The sequence below is a fragment of the Herpailurus yagouaroundi genome, unplaced genomic scaffold (assembly GCF_014898765.1).
Source record: "Herpailurus yagouaroundi ecotype Mexico unplaced genomic scaffold, PumYag 187, whole genome shotgun sequence".
Taxonomy (NCBI): domain Eukaryota; kingdom Metazoa; phylum Chordata; class Mammalia; order Carnivora; family Felidae; genus Herpailurus; species Herpailurus yagouaroundi.
Window position 1 is genome coordinate 28,340,177 of NW_024412418.1, and position 24,966 is coordinate 28,365,142.

The following is a 24,966-nucleotide window of genomic DNA, read 5'->3' on the forward strand; positions in this document are numbered from 1 at the left end:
AAAGCAGGCAACTATAATGTCCACCATTACTGATGAAGAACTAGGATTTTGACCTTAAAAACCCTCTGGTTACACTTCCAGTTTTTATTTATGTTTCCAGACATATCATAAAAGAACCATGCTCTATCAAGAAAAAAAATACAATGATAAAAAGGCACCAAAAATGATGGAGTATGGTCAAAGATTAACTGGAATCTACCATTTGGATTAGCCTGTTGCTCCTTGAGTTGAGTGCATTCATTTCCTTGAAAAAAGAGACCAACTTGGGGTTACTTCTGAAACAAATATGCTCCTAGATATGAGAGAGAAGACAAAGCAAAATTGGAGACACTTTGTCTTGTCCTTGTGTATAACCTTGAGATCCAGACAGGATTTTTAAAGGGAAGAAAGAAAAAGAGAGAAGTATTATTTCATAAATAATGTGCTTGGTTCTTTCTGTCTAGAGTTGTGAAAGCCAGGGACAAGTGGATCACTCTGCCTTGGACTCATTATGCAAGGTGCGGAAAGCATGAATCATGTATTTGTTGATATATTTTGATTATCCACATCCTGTTCTTGGGTTGTGAGTGGGTGTATATGCAATGAAGGAAACAAGCTTTTATCTTAACATCTGGAAAGACACTACGATCCCCAGAGCACATCATCTTCCCCCACACCATGTCTGCCTTGGCACTCTTGTACCAGCCCCTCCCCTCTCCTATGCAACATCCTGTAAGACAGAAATGCTCATCTCAGGCTGCACTAAAAATTATTTCAAATATAAAATAGCATCTGAACAATATAGTCTAGCACCAAAGACACTGCACAACCAGCCTACTCATCCTATCTAGTCTCATATCTCTTCCTAAGCACACTTGATATTATATTCTCACCACCTTCTGGCTCTTTCAAACACAACACAGTAGTAACACCTCCATGATCTGCCAGTGATGGGTCCTCTGCTGCTATGCTATAGATGTGGGCAAACATCTATTCTGCTTTCAAAGTCTAGTTCAATATCTTCTCTCTGTCTCAGACTTCCCTTCTGAAAAGAAGAATTGATTTAATGAGGAGGATAATATTCTGCTTGCATTTCAACTATGACCATGCATTCTCCCATTGATTATTTGTTGAGTTCATAATGTGTATGTTAGGCCTTGGATATAGTATGGAGAGCAAAAGATATGCCTCATAGCATTCACAGTTCAGTGGGAAAAATATGTTAATGTTATAGTTATAAACAAACAAATAAATGCCTAATTACAAATTGTGATAAATCATATGTAAAAGTGAAATTATACAGTGGTGTACCTATGTCAGGAATGATCGTAAATATTGACTGATATGCAGAATTTGCTACCCAAATGCAAGAGGTTCTACATACACGAAGTTCTTTCTTTTTTCTTTTTTTTTTTTTGCTCTGATAACATTCTTTCTACAGTTATTTCTATTTCTATTTGTCTTCTCTTCTAAACCATGAGCTTCTCAAGAGCAGACAATATGCCTAACTCATTTTTCTGTCTCTATAGTTTAGTAATAGGTCTGCACATAGCTTAATAGACGTTGAAGTAATGAATGAGCGAATACTGTAACTCTTGAAAAAATGTTTTAGTATGATAGATTTAAGCTTAGCTGATTAATATTTCTTCCTTTTAAACGTTTAGTTCATTATTTTGAGAGAGAGAGAGAAAGAGAGAGAGCACACACACAAGCAGGGGATGGGCAGAGAGATAGGAAAAGAGAGGATCCCAAGCAAATTCCACGCTGCCAGCAGAGAGCCCAATGTGGGGCTCAAACCATGAACTGTGAGATCAGGACCTGAGCTGAAGTCAAGAAGAGCTGGGCATTTAACTGACTGAGCCATCCAGGTGCCCCACATTTCTATATATTAAATACATCTAACTTGTTCTGTGTGTATACTCATCGACATTTAGGTAGTTTGAGAAAATTTTCTTCCACCCATAGACTAGGTCAAGTCCTCCATTTGAACTTCTCAAAGCACCTATCCATCTCTTTCATAGTATCTGTCACAACCATAATTGATTTTTCTGTTCATTTCTTTATTATCTGTCACCTCCATGTATTAAGAGTTCCATGAAGGCAGGATCCTTTTAGCTCTTTTCCCCACCATATTTCTAGTACCTGCCACATAATACATTCTCAATAAATATTTATTGCTTGACACACTGCCTAACTTCCTGAGTGAAAGAGTGGTTCTTAATTAGCTCAAAAACTCTGTTGTGAATCCTAAGATGTAGGCTAACATTACCTTCTGTTAATGACTAGCTTAAATTAAATCCTAAGTTTTGTAAGAGTCAGGAAGAGAGTAGCATCACAGAAAGAAGCCCACCAGGATGAAGTGAACCTCCAGTAACCATCAGGATTTTAAAAATGTCAGATAAGAATATAGACAGAAAGATAAACTTTAGTCTTACATGTAATGGGGTTCTGAGAACAATTACACTTCTTTAAGTTGACTTGAAAAACTCAGCTATATGTCAGTGAGAATAAAGTCAGAAAACTTCAGAGCTTCAGAGCCAGGAGGATCTTTGGAAACCATCAAGGCTAACCAATTCCTTTATTTTGGCAGATTTAGGAGTTCAATCCAGATAATTCTCATTTTTATACTATCCCATTGCAACTGGAATTGATAATTAATATTCCTTTAGATTAATGGTGATATACTAATTTCTACTCTGCATTCAAGGAGATAGGTACACCCCCCAAAGCCCTTTTTTAATCTTTGAGAAGCAGTCCAATAGACTCTGAGGAGATCTGCTAGAAAGAAGGCTTTCATCTGTGACATTTATTCTCATGCACACTTTTGTTGGCTTTGTGCCCAAGAACTTCATTTGGATTCAGAAACCTATTCACAAATGTGTATAATTCTACCTTTATCTTGACTTTATAAAATAAAATCATTCCCCGAAAGCTGTTGCATTAAATGCTATTTTGAAAGCTGTCAAATGCTCTGGAATATCATGACAATATCTTCACTGGAAGCCCAGAGATTTAAAAACAAACAAACAAACAAACAAACAAAAACTTGGAGAGAAATAAGACTTGTGTTCTCTTGGGAAAATATCTTTCCTGGTTTGCTTATTTTGTATTTTACAATGCAGAAAATTGTCTGAAAAATATAATAAAAAGTCATATATAAATTCCCAGAATAAACAAATATTGGAATTTTATTATATTTGCTTCAGATCATCTTTGCAAGTTAAAAAATGACAATTTGAAATTTCTCTTATGTTTTTCCCAAATCTATTCTCCTCCTTCCTTTCCAGGTGTAACCACGATGAATACTTTTATGTGCTTCCTTCCTGTCCATGTCTTTATCCTCTTACTACACAGTATATCATCTGATAACTGTATATTATAATTTACATAAATAGCATCCTACAGTGCCTATTATCTGCACTTGTTTTCTGTCACATAAAATCTATAAGCTAGAAATAGAAAAATAATTTAGGTAATCACCCTGAGCCATTTCGTTTTGGTAAAGATAAAAATATCTGAAGATAGTTTCCAAACTGAGGTCATACTTGAAGAATTAACACCTTGCATTTCCTTAGCACAATGGGGAAAGTTGCAAACAAAATGACCCTTGTTAAAAACTAGAGTGCAAGATGCTGTGCTACACGCTTTATATGGTATTTTATGTCATCACAGTCCCAGTTACAAGTTAGGGATTGGAGTGTCATATTATTGGTGAAAAAACAACAACAACTGAGCCTCAGAGAAATTAAGTCACTTCCCCAAATCATACAGCTATTTAGAAGCAATCAACTGTAGCGATCATGAGTACAGGATCTAAAGCCAGATGGCTTGCTCTCATGTTGTTAACTTTACTCCATTAGTTGTATGACCTTGGATAAGTTACGTCACTTCTCTGTGCCTACATCCTCTCATTTACAAAACAGAGTTGACACCAATATCTACCACAAAGGGTTATTTGGAAGATTAAATGAGTTATGTATGCATATATGAAACCCCAAGATAGTGTCTGGAATTTTATAAGCCCCATATAAATGATTCCTAGTATTAATACCATCATCATCATCATCAGATCCCTTGCTCACATCCTCCTTTAAAATGTAATCAAAGGTAATAACACCTAAACAAACAACGAAAAACAGAAACTAAATGAAAATGAGGAATGAAGATAAAAACAGCACTGAGTCAAACAGCAGGTCTCTAAGCTTCTGGAGAAAGAGACAAAGAAAAGGAGACATGGTGGAGCTCCATGTCTTTTCCTTTCTAATTGCCCACATGCACTAATGCATAGGAAAAGCATTCCTCAAACTCTTGGAAATGCAAGGATCTTCATCTAATGCATATTGAGCAAAGTAATAAAACGTGTCCTCCAATGTGATTGAACAAAACTGGAGAGGTTTCTTCATTTTGTTTGCTCTTGGTGAAATCTGAGGGTTTCATTCAACAAAAGTGGCTGACTTTGGACAAGGGACAGGGTAATAAGTCCAGATTATGCAGCTTTTAGCTGCCTGGCTATATTCATGGGAGAAGCTTGGAGAAGCTTGAGCATTTTAAGGGACTGTATTGCACAGAGCCACCTTCACAAATAAAGTGTTTCTGACAGCAGCTGAATGAAAATTCAGGTTTGAGGTCTTGCATGAGGATGGAGAGCAAAGGATAAAAAAACAACCCTGCTCATTATATCACCACAGTAAGAATGAAATCTCAATCGTCGTTATTTGTCATTAGGACTGACAAGGCAGTATGTGGATGCAGGGGGAACAAATGGAAAGAGAAAATGTACAGATCATTAGAAACCCAGGGGAGGAAAACAAACAGAAAGAAATGTGAAGGAGAACAGGAAAATGAACATAAGAAGTTCAGCCCATCCGTCTCTTCTCCTGTGGAGTCTCAGACCCTGGAGATGGTTGATGTGGATCTTCCTGCACAGCCTGGACCCCATGCAGCGTGGAGATCTCTAAGGCTGAGAATAGCTTCCTCACCTGTAACTTAAAAAAAAAAAAATTGACATGGTGCCAGGGTTGGTGGCTCTGTTGGTTAAGCGTCCAACTTTGGTTCAGGTCATGATCTCAGGGTTCACGGGTTCGAACCCCGTGTCAGACTCTGTGCAGACAGTTTAGAGCCTGGAGCCTGCTGCAGATTCTGTGTCTCCCCCTTGCGCTGCCCCTCCCCTGCTCTCATTCTCTCTCTCTCTCTCTCTCTCTCTCTCTGTCTCTCTCAAAAATAAACATTTTTTAAAATGTTTAAAAAAATTGTCATGGGGAGCACCTTGAAGGCAGCCCACCTTTGGGAACTTGGGGGATTAAGAAAAATATTTTCTCAGCAAAGTCCTGGTGTGCAAAAGCCTTTCCTCTCACCTCTGTGTGGCCTGTCTGGGCATCCAGGCGTGCTGCAGACACTTCAGTGAGGAGATTGGACTTAAGGATCCATGAGAGCAGGGGCTGATTTCTCACCACGCTACGGACAGTGACTTGCACAGTGTAGGTGCTAATAAACCTTTGTTAAATGAATACGTAAATTAGTAAATGAGCCACAGAAAAGCCAATTGTCAGGAGCACTGTCTGTAAACAAACACGGGAATAATAAGCTACAGATAGTAATTTAAATATCCATCACGGTTATAGAGGTTATAAGTGTGTATATGTGACTTTGCATTTCCCCAAATCATCCACACAAGCAGAAAGATAAAGGGAAAAAAAGATGTAAAATTAAAATTTTCATAAATAAGATACTGGTTACGTAGACTAAATATGGCTCATGTTATGTAACAGAATATTAGACTCTAGAACTCTGTTGTTCAAATAGGAGACTATGCATGCAATATTGTTCAGTGGAAAAATTGGTTTGCAACGATAGATCAAGTATGACTTCAAATTTGAAAATTGCAAAACCTTTTTGTCCATTTTTCTTATAAAGATTCCAGAAATGTTAACAGTGCTTATCTCTGGATAGTGAGATTATCAGTTATCTTCACTTTCATTGTTTTCAATACTGTCCTTTACCTAATGAAGCTCCCCTCCCTTATACTACATTTATAATCAGAAGAGTAATAAAGTGATTTAAAGATAAAAATAAATCACTCTTTTGCTGTGGCCAAATAGTCTGTATCTCGTTCTAATACTGCCTAGGGAATCTTTAGGAAGTTAATTATGCTGTCTTACACCTGGTTCCCCTACTTGGAAAATACAAATACTAACACTGATATGTGGCCTTTCAATTTTACAAGGCAGATAGATGTGTGGATGAAATGGGGTAACACATAAGAAAGCATTTTGCAAATTACAACATACCTGAAACATACAACACTCCACATGGGGATAACCATTGGGATGAGGAGGAAAAGGGGAAAATGAAGAGAAAGGGAAGATAAGAGGTAAAAGCACATGAGGGTGGCCCGTGATAATATCTGGAGACAATAGAACGCTTCTCTTACAGAACTGTAAACTTTTGTATTACAGAATTGGGGAAATTATAGACTGTTAGGTCCAAGACACTTTCATTCCTGCCAAAGATATGCAAAGATGGCATGTCAGGCTCCATAAAAATTAGTCTGGGTGTCTGGGTGTCTGGCTGTTGTTTCTTTGTGCAGAGGATTTCAGGAAGAGACAATACATTCCTTCACTTCCCCCCCGCCCCCCCCCCCACACACACACACTGAGCTCATGTAAGTCGTGGATATGGGGTAGTGGTTGAACTGATAAATATTCTCCAATTAATTTATTAAATTAAGTCCTGGCTAAAAAAGAAGATAAAAATAAAAACAAAGCACAGCTTACTGTGCTACTTCTTTCCACACCCACAACATGCTCTGTGTCCCTTGATCCAGTCAGTTTCATGTATTGACCCTCAGTGTCATCATTAGTTAAACAAAGAGTGTTAACTAAATCATCCCAGAAGTCCTGTTGAGTAGTAAAGTTCTATGACTCTAAGATCCCAGTGCTATATAATTATGGTCTTCCCCTTCCACACATCTGTAACATTGGGAATCAGAGCAAAATGATCACTTTTCCAGTAACACAGACATTCCACTGGCCGCTACCTTGATAAATCTCTCTTACCCCTTGCTGGTTTGGCTGACGCATTATACCCTATGATGCTGTTACTCTGTTTTACCTTGGGAAACTTATTTAAACTTTACTAGCTTCAGTTTCTTCCTTTGTAATCTGGGAATAAAAAGAGTAACTACTGTGGGTCATTGTGGAGTTTTGTGAGATAACTTTATGTAGAATGGTTAGGACAGTGTCCAGCACAACCAACAAATGCAATCCAAATTGTATAGTATCCTTGACGTGACAACTTTTGAATTTTTTCCTAAAAATTTTTAAGCTCAGCACACATGTTATGAGAAGTCCATCACTGAAGGATAGAGTTTGACTCAGAGAACTATTCCTTGATGTAAAACTCTGTCTAGGGAACCACCTCCCATACAATCTAAAGAATGCCATGTTTTTCCATTAAATCTCAAGTAGCTAAAAAGATTATTATTCTTGAGCCTAGATTTGGCTTCATTGTAGCACACAAAAGTTAAATTTGCATTAATGTTACAAACTAAATAAAATAAACCCAAATTAATGTATTGTATTTTACAAAAGGATAAATAGAGCATTTTATTAACTTTTTTTTTTTTTTTTGCAGCAACAAAATGATAGTCCACATCTTTTCATTCAACACAACAAAAGCCATGATCACATTACATCACTTTGAGACACAAAGCAAAGGATGTTTTTATTTTCTCAAGGTTCAGGGATGGTTTGCATCTTTAAAACAAATGTTATGTTTTCTATTTGCAGTAGCAGGGGTTTCCAGTCACTAGCACAGTACAATGAACCAATGAACCAATGAACAGATCAAATATCCAGAATAGACAATTAAATACACCAATCATATTTTGCATTGAATTGGGAAATGTGTTATTATCATTTAGAACATTATAAAGAGGTCTGATGTCAACTTTTTGAAAGAAAAAAAATCCAACCACCCAGACAGCTACCACAAGCAAAATGAAGATAATATACAGACAGGAAATTGTATGCATTGCACTTATTGCTTGGAACACAAATGTTGCAATTCCTGTTGAGTTATATTAAGAAATGACAAGCAAAATGCCTCTGCCCCCATCTAAAATTCTATGACTCTATGAAAGTAGAAATTGCAGTCCCCTAACCCAACATGAGGTGTATGCTATTTTTGGTTTTTTGTGAAGATTGTTTATTATGTTTTTGTGTATGGATATGTATAAGATATACAGATATATATATAGATATAATTTTTAATATAATTTATTGTCCTATATATTTAAGACAAAGATCTTTTAAATGGGACTTTAAATAATAAAATTGTCTACTTACAGTATCTCTATTAAGTTTATCTTTTCATATTATATATAGCTCTGTGGCACAAGGTTAATATAGTATTTCATTATTAAGGAAGAAGAATATCTAAACAATTTTCTATTTCTTTTGTTGTTAATATTGCATTTTAAGGGATATATCTCCGTAGTAAATTTCTTATTAGATTCTTTATGGCATGTGTATCTTTTTTTTTTCTAATGCAAGTTACAACCAGTACAAAGTTGTAATAAAAAATACATTAAAGTCTATTTACTTTTTATATTTTTTTGCAAAAAAGTTATGTGATATGCTACATGAAACGTCAGATTTTGTTGAAGTGTGAAGTGTTTTATACTGTTAGGTAAATGAATGGAAGAACATGAAGCATACCCCCCACTTTACAAGTTCTCTTTCACAGATATAAGTATATGCGCACAAGCATTTCATATAAAACACTGCAAGATATTTCTTTTCAGAACCAACAAAATATTCCACATTATGTAATAACAATAATTATTTAGTACACCTTGCTAGTTGCTAGCCCACAATATTCTTCTCTAATTGAGAGATATATCAACTCTATAATTTATATTCAATAAATGTTGCCAACACCTGATGCAGCCAACATGACACCTTTAGTTTTCTTAACAGGACTTCTGCATGATACCTTGCAATACAGTGTAACAAATATATAAGTGCATTTTGCATGATCAAGTAGCTTTGGCTTCCTAACCTTTGTAGGATGGGATGTGCCAACTGTTTTAGTTGTGCTTTATTAAATGGTGATGAGTTTTAGCTCACATGAATCCAAAGAGTAACTACTTGCTTCTACAATTTTGACCAGTCAACCATTAAATCACAAACGCAAAAATGGATGACCTGAATGGGAATGATGGCATTTCACAACTTCTACAGATTGCTCTTGATGGAAACTTCATGAGTTTTTTTCTTTGTTTGTTTTTTTGATTCGTTTTTATAGCAAGAGTTGCCTGGTTGATATGTTTATGTGTTTACATCACTTTTTTTTTTTTAATTTTTGTGCAATCACAATTAATGTAATCACAAACACTAAAAATAAATCCAGCAATTAGCTTTGTTATGAATAATCATCTCGGTCCTTATAGGTGTATGAGTCTTGTACTTCTTCTTGTACGAATTCCTCTTTCTTTTCCCAACCATTTGGCCAACCTCCATTGGCCTGTGTTGTGGCACCATAAGACTTGGTGGTACCATAATTTATATAATTTTGAGTAATGTCCCCTGTCTCTTCATCAAGCTCATCTTCATGGATAAATCCACATTTTTCTTCACTTGTTTCTTCAGGGTCTGCCCAGGGTTGCTTCTCTCCTGAGGCAAATATTGCGTAAAATATAACTCCGCCATAGTGGACCAGGGCAGCAATCAGGAAAACATACTGCCACTCTTCACGTGACTGTAGTGACAAAAATTGGCATTGTGAGAACAAACTCCCTGTGTTTAAAAAAGCGTAACATCTTCTTTGAATGCACCACCATCAAGCTTTTCATACAATGCTATCTTTAGGGGAAACCCCTCTTCTGAGTATATAAAGCAAATACTGTGATAGAAATTTTCCATAATCCTATGGCTTTTCATTAATTAACATTTTTTGTAAATCTCAGGATCTGAAATAAAACTCCAAATATATCTGTGGTCTGCTAATTTTTAAAATACCCATAATCTCTCTTTTAATTTCCATTCATGTACTTATATTTTTTTCCTCCTAATTCTTTTGTTTATTTCTTTTTGGTGAACCATAATTTTGAAGCTCTACATATAAGGACAAATACCTGATAATAATATTCTTCCATTGATACCTGTGGATTCAGAATTGACATTTCCAAATAAAGCTCAGAAGACTTCTATTTTCATGTTCTAATAAGCTAAGAGAAAAAAGTTTTTTTGTTGTTTCGCCAAACCAGAAATATAAGAAATATTAAAAGGTGTTGGAAACCATATTGTCTATTGGTTGGGAAAGACACCTTCCTCAGAGTTCCTCAAGAGAGATTTTCTTCTGAGCCTCATTTATCTCCCTTACTCAGAGGTCTGGTGACAGGACCACAAAGAGAATGTCAAACAGAACACAGGAACTTTTTTTTACCATGAGAGAGAATCTTCTAAAACTAACACTTCCATCTTACCTTATTCTTTGTCATTGCACCAACAATGATAGGGCAAACCATTCCTGACAATGTGCCAACACCATTTGAAATGCCCATTAAGATACTTGCATATCTCGGAGCAATATCCAAGTGGTTAACATTGAAACCTGAAACATACACACAAGCTTAAACTCAGAGAATCCTAAACCTCTTAGAAGTGGGTGACTGTAGAATATTCTCTACCACACTCATCGCCCTCTTTAGAAGATACTAGGGATACAGCCTGTGCTCAATAAGTATTTTTTGATAATCTAGCTCAGGGATATAATGGGAGTATGAGGTATGATTTCTTACACAATACTTAAAATGTGATGCTCACACTAGAGAGATTTTCTCTGAAGGAGAAGAAGGAGAAGAAGAAGAAGAAGAAGAAGGACAAGAAGAAGGAGAGGAAGAAGGAGGAAGAGGAGGGTAAGCAGGAGAGAAATTGGTAGTAACAAATCCAAATAATTATTTCTAAATGTTTATTCTTTTTATTTTCTAGTGGAAATATTATGAGTAACTTTTCAACAGTCAGAATATTAAAGAGGAAAGGAAAGTGTGTGTGTGTGTGTGTGTGTATTAACAGCAAAAATCAGGGTGTTACATTTATAAATTTAAAAACATATCTTACCAGAAATAGCAAATCCACTGAATCCCACTGCAAGTACCAAGAATGAGATAGCTACACCTCTAGTATGAGAATAGCCAACAACCAGAAGCAGTGTTGCTTCCATGCCAAAACCTTCAGAAACAAACACATAGAAACACTTCACAAATTTGTGTAAATTTTTCCAATGAGCTAAAACTGCTAAAAACGTTCATGCCTATCTGACATAGCAAACCATTTCAGGAAGTCTATTTTAAAAATAATAAGAACAGTATATGCACAGGGATTACTGAAGCCTTTCAATTTAATAAAAACATTGAAGACAATCTTCAGTTTCAGTGGTGGGCAGGGAAAGTTGGTTATGTGGTTACTTAAAACTAGAAATTATGAAAATTTGAAGATAGAGAAATGACTATAAATGAACAACGAAGACACAAATTGTGCTGCATATTTGATACGCACAGAAAAATTTACTCACTCCTGTAGATCAGCAGCAGTTTGTGAGCCAAAATCATGTCCTTAACATCACTTATGTACTTACCACCACAATTCATGATCTTTCTTACTGTAGTTGTTGAAAGAATTTGCTTGCTTCTTAGAAAATCTGCAATCTGCCCTCCAATGGGTACAATAATTGTCATTACCAAGTGTGGCACAGCAGATAGCATGCCAACCTGAAGGGGAAAAAAAAGAAGAGACATATATGTGACCATAAGTAATATGGGCAACTTAATCGTCTTGGTTTTCTGAATCCATCATACTCTTTATGGAAAAAGAAAGGAAATAAAATACTGTCTCCAAATGACCACTTAGTCCTAGAATAAGCAATAACTTCCACAGAATAAATGAGAAAAGCTAAGTAAATTTACTTTTTGTCTTTTGGAAGAGAATGCTTTTTTTCTGTGTGATGAATCAGTAAAATTTGAGTTTATGAATAAATTATCTTGAATCTTATCACAGACTGATTCACATTTATGTGCCCATATTATATTCTTTTTTTTAATTTTTTTAACGTTTTATTTATTTTTGAGACAGAGACAGAGCATGAACGGGGGAGGGGCAGAGAGAGACAGAGACACAGAATTGGAAGCAGGCTCCAGGCTCTGAGCCATCAGCCCAGAGCCCGACGGGGGGCTCGAACTCACGGACTGTGAGATCGTGACCTGAGCTGAAGTCGGATGCTTAACCGACTGAGCCACACAGGCACCCCATTATATTCTTAAATGTATTTGGAAAACTTCATCATTAGTGAGTGAGAGAGAGATAGAGACAGAGACAGACTCAGAGGCACAAGAAACATATTGGATAAGGCTGGAAAAGGCTACATTAAAAAATTTTTTTTTTAATTCTTAATAAGGCTAAAAACCTTAAGTGCAATTTAAATGTGTATCTCTTATGAGTTTCATAGTTAGTTTCTAAGCTAAATTTAGCCCAGAAAATGAAAATAAGTTCTTTAATTTTAGGTATTTTCTATGTCAAATGTCAATCTTTTGGTCACATTGTCCTGCAGTGGTATATAGTTTCTGTATTAATTTCATACGAAATAGCTCGTATCTAACCTAGAAGCATCAATTCAACACACATTTTTTGGCCAGTAATTATGTGCAAGGTACTCTTCTCTAGGCATCATGAAGGCAGGAAGTATGAAGAAAATGCATTTTAATTGTATACATGGACTTAGTAAATTTTGAATATAAACATATAAGGAAGTGTTTTCCCTAAGTATAATTTGAAGTACAGTTCTTGGCAAATTATAAGTACTGGGAAAAAGCCTATTATTTGTGTATAAAAACGTCTTCCATGTTAGATCATTGAAAGTTTGAGACAAAGATTGCTGTATTTTACAATGGCATAAGTATAGTACCACAACCACAGAGTCAGGCTGTTACAATAATTAATTGAGATAGTGAATGACTCCTAAATAGCTTAAATATATGAGTTATTTAATTCTATCTCTTTTATCCAGATGAAAGTTTATTATATTCTCTCGTATTGATGAAGAGAGTGTAATTTAAAAGGGCTAAGTGATTTCCAGAACCAAATATTGAGCCATTTTCACCTGAGTCAAAAAACTGGGCTTTTAACAATTTATGGTTAGTACTATTAACCATCTGAGAAAGAAAAATCAAATAAAACCAGTTAACATGTGTGAATACTTTTAGTTCAGTTCAAAACCTGGCATTTAGGATGGCCAACAGGCACATGAAAAGATGCTCCACGTCACTCCTCATCAGGGAAACACAAATAAAAACCACACTGAGATATCACCTCATGCCAGTCAGAGTGGCTAAAATGAACAAATCAGGAGCCTATAGATGCTGGAGAGGATGTGGAGAAACGGGAACCCTCTTGCACTGTTGGGAATGCAAACTGGTGCAGACACTCTGGAAAACAGTACGGAGGTTCCTCAAAAAATTAAAAATAGATCTACCCTATAACCCAGCAATAGCACTGCTAGGAATTTACCCAAGGGATGCAAGAGTGCTGATGCATACGGGCACTTGGTACCCCAATGTTTATAGCAGCACTTTCAACAATAGCCAAATTATGGAAAGAGCCTAAATGTCCATCAACTGATGAATGGATAAAGAAGTTGTGGTTTATATATACAATGGAATACTACTTGGCAATGAGAAAGAATGAAATATGGCCTTTTGTAGCAATGTGGGTGGAACAGGACAATGTTATGCTAAGTGAAATAAGTCATACAGAGAAAGACAGGTACCATATGTTTTCACTCTTATGTAGATCCTGAGAAATGTAAGAGAAGACCAGGGGGGAGGGGAAGGGGGAAAAAAAGTTACAGAGAGGGAAGGAGGCAAACCACAAGAGACTCTTAAAAACTGAGAATAAACTGAGGGTTGATGGGGGGTGGGAGGGAGGCAAAAGTGGGTGATGGGCATTGAGGAGGGCACCTGTTGGGATGAGCACTGGGTGTTGTATGGAAACCAATTTGACAATAAATTTCATATTTAAAAAAAACTGGCATTTAGTAGAGGCTCCACAAATGTGAACGAAGTAAAAGTATAAGCTAAATTGACATTAAAGCAAACATTGCTTTTCAGAACAGCACCTTGAAAAAAGCAGAGTGTTCTTTATTCTTAACTACAGTAGATATATTTAAAGCAACCACTGTGTAGAGAGAAACCATCAGACAAGAAAACATTCTGAAATACACCATGCTGGATTTGTGTAGAGTTGTATGTCGTGTGTCTGATATTCAGAGGCAGACAAAGTCTAAGAGTGACCTGCATTTCTGAAGTCCACACAACTGGCCTGCATCTTGACCAGTGTTTGAGACATCTGAAAAGTTCTCAAATTGAACACCCTTTGCTATTTACTATCTACTCAATAAACATTTTATTCCTTTGGATAAACAAAGAATAAAGCTATGATTATTACTTATTCTTTCAGGAAAACACTGTGGGAAGTACAAGAAGCTAACAATCTCAAGGTTAATGAGACAGAAGTTGAGAATATTTTAGCCTGCTGACTTAATATTTGAAGGTACTGAATCTCCAAGTTCCTTAGACAATGTTTATATATTCTGTATGCGACCTCATCAGGGCCAAGTTGCAGAACTTTGAGTAACTTATTCAACTATCTTCTCAGCTTTTGGTGACTTATCATAATTAATCATTTGCGATCACATGTTATCAGAATGATCAAGACTTTTTGGGAGTATCATTATTTATGATAAACACACAGTACTTTGCTCATTATTTTAAGGCTAAATGTTTTTACATCTAAATATAATTAGATATATATACTTAGATAGATAGATAGATAGAGTTTAGATAGCTATATCTATATATAGATATAGTTTTTTATCAGTATATATAGACTATAACTGATTGGTTCTTCATAGAAACTCCAGGTCATTAGACTTTGTGCACCCTCCTCTTTGTGCTTCTCCTCTTTGTGCTTCACAGTCTGGATTTCCTCTCTCCCGACCTGTGTCACAGTCCTTGTAGAAATTGGCAGGTTACCACGCAACAAAGAGCAACCACTCAACACTTCTTCTCTGCCCCTAAATGTGAAACTCAAAAGGAATCAATGTCTCCTGTCACTTGTTATCTCTTGTAACCTGACCTCTCAAAGGGCTGGTTAATCCAAGCACTGGCCTTCCCTTGATATACCATTTTCAACATACATATGTGTATATATGTGTGTGTGTGTGTGTGTGTGTGTGTGTGTGTGTGTGTTTCTGCTTTACCTGAGTCAGTCTACCTGAATATTAAGCTATTATACTTGTCATTGAGTCTGCAAGATACTCAGTTTAACTAAGGTTGTAGAAAACTATCCTCCTTTTAAATATATTTTAATGTTTATTTATTTATTTATTTTAAGAGAGAGAGAGAGAGAGAGAGAGAGAGAGAGAGAGAATACCAATCAGGCTCCATTCTGTGAGCACGGAATCTGACACGGGGTTTGATCTCCCCAACCATGAGATTACAACCTGAGCCAAAATCAAAAGCCAGAGCATAACCAACTGAGCCCTCTCCATTTAAATATTTTAGTTTGCTTACATTTTGCTGAGTTCTGAAAGAGGATATTAATGGAATTATTTGTACAAGAGAAAATTGGGGCTGGCAAGCATTCAAACATCAGCACTAGGTTATGTATCAATTGTTTATTGTACAGCTTGGATTCAGAGCCATGCCAGCCTGGATCCAAAACCCGTGTTCTATTTATTTTACTACCTCCTTTACACATTTTTCAAGGAAGTATGTGACTTATTTTAAGCCAGTATAATGAAAATTTTCAAGCCAATCTGTGTGTGTAGAATTTACCTACAATTTTAGTTAAAAATACAGTAAGCGAATCGAATCAACTCATCTGGTTATTGTATTTAGGTTTTGCAAAATATCATTGCTTTTACTCAAGCATTTTCAGTTAAGAGGAGCTACAGGGCCAGAATGACCACAGTTTCATTAACATCAGTTGGCTCCTTCAATTTTTCCCCATGAGACCTGACTTTATTAATAGCGTCTCAGTGTCATATTTGTCCTAGATTATGAAAATGGACTCACACCTCCAGCAGCCTTTGTTGAGCAGTATAACACCTCTCAGAGCTTCCAAAGGCTACCCTGCAATGTTTGATCAGCTCTAGAGAGAAGAGGCCTATCTAAAGCAGCCATTCTTCTCAGGAAGGGAGGAAACAGTTTCCTTAGAAACAGGGATTACAAAAGAGCTCTTAGAATAGCTTCTCCTAAACTCAGGTTTTCTTCAATTCCAGGCCTCTGATAGTCTTTCAAGTAGAGACATAATATGAATAGCGAGCCCAGCTGGACGTATGTAATGACATGAAGAGAAATGGCAAGTCCATTGCCAGCACAGACAAGTGTATTCAGTACTCGGCAAAGGGCTTGGCAGAGATGGTATTCAACAGATACTTTGCTAAGTGCTTAAATGAACATAGGGTCTACCTGAATTTGAATAGCATAGTAAAGGGAAATGAAACATAAATTAAAGGATCAGGGTTTCAACTCGATCCTGGCATATATTACCAGCTTGGCTGTAGGCAATTTAAATACCTTCCCTAGTTTGTTTCCTCACCAATAGAAATGATGATAGTTATCCAGCTGGTCAACCAAACAAGGTTGTTTATGAATATGAAAGGACCTTGTAAATTTCAAATCCTTCTATAAATATGAAGTTGTATTTTCATTTTCATTTTTTCTTTACGAAATGTCTCAAAATGATTACATTTTCACAGCTATGAACGAATGTCTGTAGCATTTAGCATACTGTGCTGTAACTGGTAACTAATTGCTTTCGTCTATACCACCAAGCTGTGAACTCTTGAGGACAGGAACCATGTTTTTATTTCTGAATCCTACACATCTCATATTCAACAAAAGCTTGTTAAATGAATAAATTGAATAAATGGCACATAAGATTGTTTTCAGCTTTTTTTTTTTTTTTTGCTATCTCAAATCTTTTAGCCAGAGAGATTTTTTTAAGTTTATAAGATTTTTTTTAAATTTTTTTCTTTTACTTGAGTGTAGTTAAAACACAATGTTACATTAATTTCAGGTGTATGACAAAGTGCTTCCACAAGTCTATATATTTTGCTACACTCACCACAAGTGTGGCTACCATCTGTCACCACACAATGGCATTAAAGTATCATTGACTGTGTTCCTTATGTTGCATCATTTAATCCAATGACTTATTTATTCCATAACTGGAAGCCTGTATCTCCTGCTCCCCTTCACTCATTTTGCCCATCCCTTATTTCCCACCCCTCTGGCAACCCCCAATTTGTTCTCTATATTTACACATCTGATTCTGCTTTTTGTTTGTTTCTTCATTTAGGTTTTTTTAGATTACACATATGAGTGAAATCATAAGGTATTTGTCTTTCTCAAAGTCTGACTTATTTCATCTCATATAATACCCCCTAGGTCCATCTATGTTGTCACAAATGGCACAATCTCATCCTTTTTGTGGCCACATAATATTCCACTGTGTGTGCACGTGTGCGCGTATGCGTGTGTGTTATGTATGACATCTTCATTATCCATTTGTGTATCAATCAGGACCAAATCAAAATAAACTTTTACATGGAAAAGAGAGCCAGACAGATTTTTGAAAGCATTGAAGAAGAGATTGGTAATTGTATAAATACAATTCCATTTTTTGTTCACTGTAACACTATCTCTGATCTGAGACTTAAAGAAAGTTATGTTTCTTTATAGGGGAAAGGCTCCAGAGCTGCCCACCCCAACTGAGACATAAGCTCCATGAGGGCAGAGACCAGGCTGATTTTGCCTGTATTTCCATCAACAAAGAGCAGTTTTTAGCAGACAGCTGAATGAAGCAGACATTCAAACACCTTACTCAGTCTGTTTCCCAGAAGTTATTTGTTAAATAGATGACACATAAATGAGTAACTTATAAAATTTAGAAGATAGAATGTTGGCAAAGAAACTTAATATTCAGCTGAACACAAAAATAATGCACTAGTTAAACAGGATAATTTTTACATACCTTGCTGATTTCAAATCCAAAGACTTCTTCAAAATATGCCGGCTGACTAATAAGCAATAAGTAAAAAGTCCAGCTTCTGCAGAAGTTTGCAACAATTATTGCATAGACAGGCATAGATGTAAAAAATTTCCTCCATGGAGTCTTGAATTTCTGAAATCCCAAACAGAGAGCCATTCTGACCATTTAAAATATGTTCTAACTTAAATGGGAATAATAAGTGCTTTGCATTTTCAGGATGTATATGTTGGGGCATGAGTAGGAGGTAATGAACAGTTCATTGCAAGTCTAATTAATCTTTGCTGCATGAATAATCATTGGAATAAAAAAAAGATATCAGCCTCTTCTGATTAGATAGTTTACATTTTAGGAATATGTAAGATCCTATGTTTATAGAAAACAATTCCAAAAGCACAGATCCTAGTTGTTAAGATGTTTTTTTGCAATGACAGATCATGACTTAGCTAAAGATCATTGCCATATCAGTGACCTTGTTAGTATCCAAAATATCTTATCTAAAACATTGAAAATCCAATATAGTTAGAAGAAAAATAAGAAAAATTAAGAGTGCAATATTCTAGGCCCTATCTAAAGTCAATAATACGACTACAGATCTATAAATTCTCTTGAAAGACAATGGATTTCAATATAAATTCTGTGATGCTAAAGTGCAAAGTTCTGTAAAACTCCTATGGTATACAGTTGGATTAAAGTGGCCACCCATCACACCATGGGCACATGATAATTCGTTATTTGTGATATTGAAAACATTTCAAAATTAACAACCTAAACATGATTGGTTTTGCTTATGATAACCATTAAAAAATTATACCTAATATTCCTAAAGATCCTCTATATGCCCAAACATAAAGCAATTTTCTTCTGCCCCTCAAGACTAATATTTTCAGACCTGAAAATGTCTCTCCTATTCTCAAGCACTTTCTCAATGACCTTATTTTGAATGTCAAAATAGAGTTTGGTGAAGAAACGATAGCCTAAAATAACTCTGTTTAACGCGAGGTTGGGATCCTTGAACCGATCAAATTAGTAAAAGAAGAGACAACCATTTTTTGCACAGATTGGGTAATTATTCCTGGATATAGAACCTTAGAATTGCTAGCCTTGATTGTGACTCTAACTAAACCTTTCAAGATCACTTTAAAAGTAATATAGTAAGAAATTATATTTTGTGATCACAAATATATATCAGACAAAAAAGAAAAACAAACAAAAACAAAAACACAGCCTAATAACATATGAGTGCTGTGGCTTTGAATAAACATATCCAGTGACAACATCATAGATGAATTTCTTAAAATTCAGTATGCTCTGGGAAAACAATGCCAGATAAATATGCTTATTTCACAGGTAATAAAAATGGTCAAATACAGGGATGTCAGTATTGTATTATTATATTTGTATGAGAAATAACTTCAGAATATTATTAAAAGTAAATAGCTTTTTCCTGCTGGGAAAGTGTTTCTATTATTCAGACCTGGAACATCTCTGCTAAGAACTTTTTTCTTCAGGTTGTAAAATATTTCATCAAATGTAAGATATATCTAATTTTATACCTTAAAAATTGTTAGGGGTCGTAGGAGGGCTTATACCATTTTGATAACAGTGTACTTACTGACCTGGCTGTTTGCTTCATAAGTGTGTTTACAAAAATTAAGCAAGTTGTTTGCTTAAGATTTATGCATTTTTCTGTATGCATGTTATATTTAATTTTTTAAGGAAAAAAAGATTTAAAAGACAATACAGTCAGCTGCAATGTGTGATCCTTAATTGGATGCAGATTCCAAAGAAATAGCTGCACAGGGCATATGAATATAGACCAGGTATTCATATTGGGACTGGGTATTAGAAATTTGAATACGATCTAGGTATTAGGCACTATCAGGGAATTATTTTTAATTGTTTTAGGTATAATAATAGCCCTTAAGTTGTGAAAGAGGATTTTTATTTTTTTAGAGAGGCATATGAAGTATTTGTGGGTCAAGTGTTTTAATACCTCATTTACTTTGAAATCATTCAGAAATAAGAAAAGTGAAATAGATAAGGCAAGATGTTAACAACTGTTGCATCTATGCCGTGGAGACATGGATGTTTCTGTTACTGTTCTTTCTGCTTTGCTATATATTAAATTTGTTCACAATAAAAAGCTAAAAATAACTAAAGTCCAAGTACAATAACTGGAATATAATCTCATTTTTAATTTTCTTTTGGAGCTTCAGGAAAGTATAAAACATCAGTAAGAAGTAAATACTATGTTCAGAAAAGCAGTAAGGTAAGGAAATTGGGAGTTTGAGATTATGCTGTTTTATCAAGCTACTAGCTGCTCTTTTTAATGTCATTTCCAGAAATTGGTTTTCACTTAGACTAAATTTTTAACTGTTTAAAAGCGTATGTTTGGGGCGCCTGGGTGGCGCAGTCGGTTAAGCGTCCTACTTCAACCAGGTCACGGATCTCGCGGTCCGGGTGTTCGAGCCCCGCGTCAGGCTCTGGGCTGATGGCTCAGAGCCTGGAGCCTGTTTCCGATTCTGTGTCTCCCTCTCTCTCTGCCCCTCCCCCGTTCATGCTCTGTCTCTCTCTGTCCCAAAAATAAATAAACGTTGAAAAAAAAAATTAAAAGCGTATGTTTGATTTAGACACACAATCTCTCAAGAACTGGTAAGTAAAAGAGGTATATTAAACAATGAAAATATAGGCTGATCAGATCATTTTGGGGCTAGAAATTGAGGCTAAATTCTGAACTCGCCATGGATCAGCCTATATTTAGCTTCTGTGCACAGCGACCACTGCTGGTGGGCACCAGCGTGCACTGCCAACACCCACGCCATCCCCACATCACCACTTGTTTCCTAAGTAGCCACCATTAGAAACCATCAGGCCATTTACAGAAGGAAACAGGAAGGGGAAAGTTCTAATGCCAGTCTCTCCCATTCATGGGACTACCATAAGAATACTGTTTTTAAGTACTGAAGTTTCACTTCTGTATGATATCCAAAATGGGATTTTTCCTATTCATTAAAGGCCTCAACACTAGTGGCTGATAGACCTTTGAACCTAGGATGAGGTGTCAAAGACAGGCCTTCTCTAACAAATGAAGTAGAGAATCTGCTGGAATAAAATACAATTCGAATGAGGAGAGGAGCCTTTAAAAGAAAGAGAAGCATAATGTTAAGAGACACTGGTTCCTCAGCCATGCATGGTGCCTTCTATCTCTCAGCATAAGGAATTGAGTTTCTGTTCAGGTGCTGAATTATTGCACCTATCTAAATACGTGAGTTTTGTTCCCCAGTTTTTAATAGTACCAGATGGCTATTTACCAATTAATATTTATGATATATTAATGTCACGGGGACTAAAATATTTGCATTATTGACAGAGAATGCATTTCTGTCTCCATAGATTCCATTCAAGAAAGCAAATCAGAATAAGGAAAGGGGTTCATGTTATATGAATACTTTATCTTCATAACAATAATCCTGAAAATGGTAAGATTTTATCAATAACAAGATTGTATTATGCTAAGAATATTTTCATGTCAGCTATTATTGACATTCTAATGATTTAAGATTTCTTAAACCACATGTAGCATAAATAGATATGTGTAAAACCTACATTTAGACAATTCAATACACTAATAATAGTCCTTTTCATAATTGTGTTAGCTGATCTGGCATTTCCTGTGATCTGAAGTTAACAAATATTTGTTGAATTTGTTTAAATTATGGATCATATTGAACTGTTTATAAAAGCTTATTTAGGTTTATAGTCCTAGCTACAGCCAAGGGAAAATTTGATGATTGAGAAAAGATAAAGAAAAAAAGAAGTTATAGGTAAAGGAAGTAGTGACCATTCCTAACTCAGAAAATATGGATGGAGGAAAGAAAACAATCATGATTGACACCAAACTGGTTTCGTTGAATTGGGACTCAGAAAGTAGTTTGGTTGGTCAAAGGGAGGTGAGATGAAGAATAAGAACAGGAATATACACCATAATAAAATTCTTACTTCCATTGCACCTAAAAGATTTGCACTCTCTCCAATGCTTTCTTCAATGTACCTACGTTCTTCATCTGTAATGGTAGGATGCTTTGCAGGACTCTCATAAGACACCAAAAGCCAAAACATGTACCAGATCATTCCAAAGCTTCCTGCAAGCAAAAGTTCAAAAGAAAAAAGGCAAAAATCTATCATAAATGTCCTTAGTTAACCATCATTTGGTGGAATAAAATGATAGGAATCTCATGACAGACACATTCTATAGAATGTGATTTGGAGTTTATGCTTCTCCAACTGACTTCAGCCATCTATGCTTGTGTTATGCCACTAGACTTCAACCTTCCTGAAGGCTGGTCCTGTAGTTTTATCTCTTTATTAAATAACGGTGATACACGGGAAACTCACAATGAACAATTATTGAATGGCATGGTCTGGAAGATGTTCATACATCCAACAAACATTTACTGAGCACTTACTATTCCAGGAACTCTGCTAAGTGAGAGGTATTTGGTGCACAAGACAAAATTCCTGTCTTCAAAGAGGTTGAGTTCTTTTCTGATTTGCCTTCCATACGAATATGTGAGTGTATTTCCACACACACAAAAATACTCCTTTCACTCTCCTACTAGCACCTCCAGATCTAGTAAACAGACTATTAAATAAAATCTAGATTATTTTAGCCTAAGTGGCTATAGTTCATTTAAAAAATTCTCTAATTAACGTAGTAACATTTAACACTTTATATGACTATATACCATGTCATTTTCAGTACCACACTGCTGCCTATGGATCACTCTTTGGGCAGATGAAAGTTAAATACAATAAACTGTTTGCAAGTTCTTCTCCATCCCTTTCTTTAGCACTTTCACTATTAAATCATGCCCTTATTGTGCAATGTAAACCTAAAGAATCAATAAAAGAAAAAATTTCAAGTGGTTTATTCTGGTTTCCCAGAGGATGGTCATTTATTTTTGCCTCTTACCGTTCTTTATCCCTTGGGTAACAATCTAAATACTCCTGATCTCTCTAATACTTTTTTCCTGCTTGTTCAATCTCTAAGAATTGTTTCTTAATACCACAGATTTTGATATGCCGTGCTTTTTTTTTTCATTACCAAACATGACAGCGAACACAACTGGGGGTTAGATAGTATGTGAACATTTGGTAGAGTGTAGTCGTTGTGGCATATGGGTCTCCCAGATTCAAATCCTGGCTGTGTCACTCATTAGATATATGCTCTAATCAATGATGAAATCTCCGTAAACCTCCACTATAAAATGAGATGACTCTTTTTTTTTTTATAAGACTGTGGCAAAGAAGGGTTAAAGGAGATAATGCAACTAGTAACTAGCACAGTGGATGGCACAAAAAAAAGCACTCAATAAATGAAAGCTTGTGTAATTCAGTAGTAATTACCATTACCACTAACTGAATGCATCTGCAGTGCCAGACATTTAGCTAATTGCTATATATGCATTATCTGTTTTAATGTAAGCCACTATTCAGTTCATATCATATTAATTTTTAAATTATTAATAGTGAATGTGTGGCTGGCTCAAAGACCTAATTTTTGTTACACACAGTAGGCAAGTGCTATAGTGTGATATTTTCAGTGTATCTAATGAAAGATATGGATTAAAATGAAATGAAAATCTAATGAAAGATATGGATTAAAATCTGATAAAAATATCTCCCCAGGAAAAAATGTACAAATGCATGTATGGCTGATAATTTTGGGCATTCATGAATCTAAAACCCATCCATGGCTTTTGAACCAGAATAAGAGCTCCTGCTATATAAAGCATATTAAATAATATTCTGCAAATATAAGAATTTGCTCTGACGAGAACATTCTGAAATGGAAATGGATCATGCCAAATTTGGAAGCAGCCAGATACTGTCCGGTTCTACCTCATGACTTCATTAATATTTCACATTCTCGGCCCACATCCAAAGATGGTATTAATCAGTGACATCAGTTGGAATCCAGCTCTCTTATATTTCTCTTTTTCTGATTGTTACCAAAAAAAAAAAAAAAGAATCTAGAGAGAGACATTAGGGGTCTCTCTAAGGACTTCAGACTTAGAGTTTCGGGTCCTTTTTTATTTCCATTTGAAGGTTTCATCGCACTTAATTCTGGAATAATGAAGACGAAAATGTCTGTTGCTGCAGCTGACAGTTAATATTTCATCACAAAACTGCACTGCTGCATTAACCCCACTATTGTTTTCCAGCTTTCTATCCCTATTCAGCCTTGATAAGGCAGGGTCAGGGGAATAACTAAGAAAGCAGTAGCAAAGAAAGAAAAGTGGGTGCTGCCTAGCTCTTTCCTCTTAATTGGCTATGAATCAAGAGCTAACTTTTTTTCATATTCAAGGACAATGTATGTCATACCATGTCAACGTTGCCACCAGCAATGTAATTGCTTTTAAAAACAATAAATACCAAGGTAGGGAGAATCATAAAGATAAGACATTTTCCTTGATCTTCCCAAAATATGAAAAAAGGATTATTAATGGGCAAAATGTGAGTAAATGCAGGAGTCTATTCAGTGATCTATCACTTTGTTTTAGTTCACATACATTTCTTTTAACTTTATTGTAGAGAAATGCAACATACCATAGACATAGAATACTGAGGACCAACCAGTATACTGTACGAGAATGCCAGCTAAAGGCATTGCAATCACAGCTCCAGCATATGAACCTAAAGTAGAAGGGAGAATGGGAGGAAGGTAAATGAAATAAATACAAATTCTGACTTCATCTCACATTTATTGGTTGGCTCCCACTAACACATAGCTGCACACTTAGGTACATGCACACTTCTACCCCTGTACCTACAAATACATATATATGTCTACATACACAGCCAGTGATACAGGACT

At 35.7% G+C, this 24,966-nt stretch overlaps 1 protein-coding gene across 2 annotated transcripts in view; it reads right to left on the minus strand.

The window, feature by feature from the left end:
* Positions 1–7,557: 7,557 nt before the first annotated feature.
* SLC17A6 (solute carrier family 17 member 6) overlaps positions 7,558–24,966 on the minus strand; it is a 41,155-nt gene continuing 23,746 nt past the window's right edge. For both annotated transcript variants that reach the window (XM_040495610.1, XM_040495611.1), the window contains exons 6-12: positions 24,699–24,785; positions 22,089–22,231; positions 18,072–18,221; positions 11,617–11,749; positions 11,100–11,210; positions 10,466–10,593; positions 7,558–9,738 (exon numbers count right to left, since the gene is read on the minus strand). In XM_040495610.1, coding sequence (XP_040351544.1) covers positions 9,403–9,738; positions 10,466–10,593; positions 11,100–11,210; positions 11,617–11,749; positions 18,072–18,221; positions 22,089–22,231; positions 24,699–24,785 — 1,088 coding nt within the window. In that variant the 3' untranslated portion in view covers positions 7,558–9,402. The remainder of the gene's footprint in view (positions 9,739–10,465; positions 10,594–11,099; positions 11,211–11,616; positions 11,750–18,071; positions 18,222–22,088; positions 22,232–24,698; positions 24,786–24,966) is intronic.